Source organism: Octodon degus, unplaced genomic scaffold, assembly GCF_000260255.1.
Source record: "Octodon degus isolate 3935 unplaced genomic scaffold, OctDeg1.0 scaffold00274, whole genome shotgun sequence".
NCBI lineage: Eukaryota > Metazoa > Chordata > Mammalia > Rodentia > Octodontidae > Octodon > Octodon degus.
In genome coordinates, this window is record NW_004524850.1 from 1301685 (window position 1) to 1307259 (window position 5575).

Genomic DNA, 5575 nt, shown 5'->3' on the forward strand with positions numbered 1-5575 from the left:
TGGATGGATGGATGGATGGATGGGTGGGTGGGTGGATGGGTGGGTGGACGGGAGGGTGGATGTGTGGGTGTGTGTGTGTGTGTGTGTGGAGGGGGGGATGCATACTTCCCTGGAGTTCCGTTCCCCAGTGCACTTACTTGTAGGAGAAGCTCAGGTTGGTCCCCGTGTCATTCCAGGTCACCTGCACCGTTTCAAAATTGAAGTAGATGATTTGCACCTGGACTGCTTCTCCTGGGTGACAGAGGCAAGAACGTCTTGAGGAGACGCGGGACGGGGTGGGTGGACATCCAGGGCCACCGGCGTCCCTGTCCTTCCCGGGCAGCTTGCAGGCGGGACCCCGGCCGACGCAGTGGCCCGCGGCTGCGCTCGCTGAGGGAGCATTACCCAGCCTCAGGTTCTGTTGGGTCGGGCTTCAACTTTTCGTTGTTGGAGACAGTCTCCTTACGCACCTCACACTGTCTCTCAACTATGTAGCCTAAGCCGGCCTAGAACTGCCAGAGATTGTCCTGCCCCAGCCTCCTGCGTGCTGGGATGACAGGCGTGGGCCCCACGCCCGGAACAAATATGTATTTCCAAGCAGGCTTTGCTCAAAGGCAGCAGGCTGCTGGCCAAGCTGGGTCCGCAGTGAGCCCGGCCGCGGCCCCCCGGGGCACACAGGGAGCCAGCGCCCGTCCTGAGCAGGACCCGCCTGCCTGTCCTGCCTGCCTGTCCCCGCCTGCTCAGCTGGGGCCTAGGGCGGCAGTGACCTCACAGCAGGCCCGGGAACTCCGCGGAGGATGCCACTGCTTGTGCCGCGGGCTCGGGGACTCTGGGCTCGGTCTGGGCTTCCCCGGGAAAGCACAGCCCCATGGAGGCGGCCGAGCCCATCCCCACCCGAAAGCAGAAGCGTGGCCCCCGGGGCGCCGGCGGGGGTGGCAGAGGCAGTGACATCTGTGGAAACAGGAAGAGAGGACGCGGCTCGGCCCCGCGCTGCGGCTCGGCCCTGTGGGCTGCACCCTGCGCCTGGAGCACTCCTGAGGGCTTTGCTGTTGGCTAGGAGCCCGGGAGAAGGCTGGTCACCCGGCTCTGTCTCGTCCCGTGACAGGCTCCCCACTGGGGCAGCCGAGGGGCAGAAAGGACAGGCTCCCGCGGGGAGTCCGGGAAGGCAGCCGGGGGTGTAGCGGTGCGTGCCGGCACACCAGCACTCGGGAGGCTGAGGCAGGAGGATCTCAAGTTCCAGGCCAGACTCGAGATCCCTAGATCCAAATAAAACTGAGACGCGCAGGGGCTGGGGCTGGGGCTCGGTGGGCAGGCCCTGGATGACTCCTTTCTGCCCTGTTTTTCTTCAGTGCTGCAAATCGAATCCAGGGCTGTTTGTATGTCTGCAGGGTCTGCCCGAGCTGCTATGCTTTCATGGTATGCCCGGGTTGCGGCCCTCCTGCCTCAGCCTCCCGGGGCCAGGCTGACAGGCGGATGTCCTGTTCCCCGGCTCTGCTCCTCCTCTGACAGTCCTGTGCCTGAGACTGCACCCCAACTCAGCCGGGAGCGGCCCGCTGTCTTTCTCAAAGAGGATATATATATATATGAATGAAAGAAATGATACAGAATTTCACTGAAAAAATGATAGAAATTCAACAACTGCTGTTACATTGCATAGTGTAGTCCTCAAATTAGTTGTTCATGAAATTAGGGGAAGCACACCTTTCACAATAATATTCAAAAAAAGACAGACAGACAGACAGACAGGCCAGGGAGGTGGCTCAGGAATAAGTGCTTCCCTGGCAAGCGCAAGGGCCTGAGTTCAATCCCCGGTTCTGCAAGAAAAAAAAGAAGGAAAAAGAAAAAGAAAAGAAATACTAGGAATCAAGCTCACAAAGGAAGTCAAAGATTTATACGGTGAAAATGACAGTAATGTGGGGGAAGGAGATTGAGGAGGGTGTCAGGAATGGCCAGTGTCCCTCGGAGAGAAGGGCCTCGCTCCGGGCACCGCTGCGCAGCGCCGTCGGATTACAGCGCCTTGGGACGGCGCACGGGCCTAGCGGGAGTTTTTGGCTGTGTTCATGTTTATTTCCTCCCTGGACCACGAAGTCCTCGAGTGCCACGGGGGGCGGGCACCCTGCCATCTGGGTGATCGGGAGGCTGAGGCAGGAGGGCCCCCGTCCCGGTCCTGCCGGGGAGACCCACCCCTGGGCCTGCCTCTGAGCGCAAGCTAGGAAGGCCTGCGATCGATCGGCCGGGCGCAGCAGCGCTGCGGGTTGGGTCCCCGGGGAGAAGGGGGCAGGGGACCAGGCACCCCGCGCCCGCCCGGGAGCCGCTGGGGCCCTGAGGTTCCAGTTCACACAAACAGAAAGTGGAGCCGGGCCAGGAAGCCCGCTGTTTCTTTACTGAGCCTCGAAGGGTTTCCGTGGCTGAAAGCAAACTCCCCACGGTTGGTGGCGTCCCACACTACGCCACCCAGCGGGGCAGGGCCCTGGCGCTGGCGGGATTTGTGCTTGCCGGCCTTCCTCAAAACAAGAAAGTGAGGCCACTTCAGCCTGCCCCTCCGGTCTGTGTGTACCCAGCGGTGGAAGCCCCCGGGAGGCTGAGGCAGGAGGTTCGCTGGGCTGCACAGGGACACCGTGCCTCAAGAACACCAAGCGGGGGGTGCCATCGACACCCCCACTCCCGGGGGCTCAGGTGCTGCTGCGGGGTGGGTACACGCCGCAGCCTCTGCTGATGCCCTCCCGCACGGGCGTCGGGTCACCTCCAGGAGCCAGGCCTGGCCAGGTCTCCTCTGGAACTCGGGAGCCTCCTGCCTCAGCCTCCTGACTCGGGGGACAACCTGGAGTGCGGGGACCTGGTGTCCACCCCGCTGTCACCGCAGGAGATGGGCAGGCCCCAGGTCCGGCCCGGGTAACTCAGCAAGACCTCGCCTCTGGCCGGTCATCCGAGCCCCCGGGAGGCAGAGGCAGGAGGGTCTCAAGTCAGAGCCCAGCCCCAGGAGCCACGACGCCTGGTCTGCATGGAAACGGGGTGAGGCAGGGAGGCCGCGCGGTGGCGGCCCCTGAGCTCGGCCCAGCACCTCAGCTAAGTCGCGGGCCCAGCTGGGTCAGCGTGGCTCAAATCCATCGGAACAAACTGTGGTTCGCCCATGAACACCAGGGTCGAGCCACGCCGTGTCATTCTGAAACTGCAACCACGCACAGCGCAGCCCAGGACCCGCGTGGGGGACAACGCAGGGCCTCAGGACGCGACCTCGCTTTCCCAGGGACGGTGAAGTCACCCCAACTCCCCGCATGACCGTCACAGTGAAAACCACGTGCTTTCAAGGCCGGGCATGGTGACACGTGGCTGGAGCCCCAGCCCTCGGGAGGCCGAGGCAGGAGGGTCTCCGGGCACAGGACAGGGACGGGGTGCGGGACGCGAGTGGACGCGCCCCCCCAGGGTCCTCTTACCGGCTTCTGGGTCCCCTGCGTCCGCTGGGTCCCCCAGGAGCAGCAGGATGGCAGCGGCCACCCAGGGCTGGACACGTGGCCCCATCTCCAGCTGAAGTCGGGCCCTCGAGAGCTCCGCGCTCCTGGTGTCCCCAAGCCCGGCTTGTGACTAATAGGCCCGAGGCCGCCCCGTTTGCTGAACGCAGAAAGGAAGCTAGGGAAGTGATTGGGGCAGGAAGCCGTCACGGTTGATTTCAGACCATGATATCCAGAGAGGAGCGGAGGGGGCAGGGAGCCCGGCGCTGCGGGCGCTGCCGTCCACGCCAGGAGGGGGACCTGCGGCGGGCGGGGCCCGGTCCCCAGACGAGAGGCGGACCCCGGGACGCCCGCGGCCCCACCTGGGGGACACTCCGGGCCCCACAGGGACATGGGGAGGTGGCCCAGGTCCGCAGGGCACCTTTGGGGTCACTGGTCAGGAAGACGGTCCACAAACACAGCCTGTGGGGTGAACCTGGGTGTGAATGGGGCCCTGTGACAGCGACCCCGGGCCCCACGGTGACAAGCGAGGGTGTCCCCGAAGGACGGCCCCCAGGGGACAGGAGAGGAGACCGGCTGGACCCACTGCCATGGGAACAGACAGACATGATGGGGGTTCAGATAAGTGGCCACGTGGGGACAGACAGATAAAGATAAGCAGGCGATAGGCCACTGATGGATGACAGGTCCACGACAGACGGACAGATGACAGACGGACCCTGAGTGGATGGCAGCCCGGTCGGCTCCGTGCTCCGAGGTCCATGTGGGCGGCGGCTGACCGACTGAGATTCAGCCTGAGCGAGCGCCAGAGACACCTCGGGTGGTGCCTGGTGCCACGGCTTCAGAGGCCACGGAAGAAGTCCCAGAGCGTGGCCGGCAGTGCCACCGAGTGACGGCCACAGGGGTGGACAGCGGGCACCAATGGCCGCGGCACCGGGGTCGGACTCCGGACCCTGCTGCGGGGTAGGTACACGCCGCAGCCTCTGCTGATGCCCTCCCGCACAGGCGGGAGAAGGCCTGAGCACATAGTGTGACATAGTCGTGTGACAGACACTGAACCACAGTGCAGCGCTATGACACACACACACACACACACACGCACGCACACACAGCCGGCTTCCCGACCCTGGGAGAGGGACGCTGGCCGTCCAAGGGGAACAGAAAGGCTGGGCGTGACGCTGCGCCACAGTGGGGCTTCCCACGGATCACACATGCTGTGACATTTTGGGGCACGGAGGTCACCCCCGCCGTCCCGTTTCACTTCCCCCGTGCAGGCGACTTGGGAATGGCAGGGACCACGGCAGCAGGGAAGTGCAGCGCCCACAGCCGAGTGTCCCTGTGGGCCTGCAGAGCTGCGCACGGGAGCCGGGAGCCCAGGCGGTGCCCGTCGGGGGAGGGGAGAGAGCGGGCGAGGGGGCATTCTTCCTGCCAGTATAGTACTCCGCTCTGTACACGGTGTGTTCTTTACACACCTACCACAGTTCTGCAGCTCAGCTACGGATTGATGGGTGTATCTGTATATGTCTGAGGTTTTTGCTGTCATCCATCGCTCATCTACCCACCGCGTCTCTCGCTATGTGCTCAGGCCTTCTCCCCACAGACTAAGCTGCACAGGCGGAAGCCCGAACGCTAGAGCCTCCTGCCTCAGCCTCCCAGAGTGCCGGGAAGGCCCGTGACTCAGCTTGCGACTGAAGCGGATTCAGGGAGCGCCAGGACGCTTATGCTTCGGGTGAGTCGGGTCTTCAGACAGCGGCAGCGTCGGGGAGCACCCCGGCTGAGCGATGAGATCTGGGGTAACCCAGACACCCCGTGAATATCATCTGCGGTGAGCCAGAACACAGGGGTGCACAGGGACCCTGCGGTGAGCGTAATTTGGGGTTCGTGCTCAGGCGCCGGCGCAGATTCTCAAACGCCCTTCATGGAGCAGGACGGGTGGAGCGGGCGCCTGCGCGCTCAGCATGCAGGAGGCCGAGGCAGGAGGGTCCCGCCCGGCGGGCCACGGGGCGAGCGAGGCCTCAAGCCTCAGGGCTGCGGCCTCCGGGGCAGGAGGAGGCGGAGGCGGGCCGGCGCGCTCCTGGCGTGCCCGGGATGCCTGCCCGAGCTGCGGCCCCTCCCCGCGCCTGCGCCCCGCGCCTCTGGGGGCGGCC

At 64.7% G+C, this 5575-nt stretch overlaps 1 protein-coding gene across 1 annotated transcript in view; it reads right to left on the minus strand.

The window, feature by feature from the left end:
* Positions 1–4379, minus strand: part of Crlf2 (cytokine receptor like factor 2) — a 13581-nt gene extending 9202 nt beyond the window's left edge. Inside the window, exons 1-2 of the mRNA XM_023706888.1 lie at positions 3414–4379; positions 138–231 (exon numbers count right to left, since the gene is read on the minus strand). Of these exons, the coding sequence (XP_023562656.1) occupies positions 138–231; positions 3414–3498 (179 nt within the window). The 5' untranslated portion in view covers positions 3499–4379. The remainder of the gene's footprint in view (positions 1–137; positions 232–3413) is intronic.
* Positions 4380–5575: the final 1196 nt, after the last annotated feature.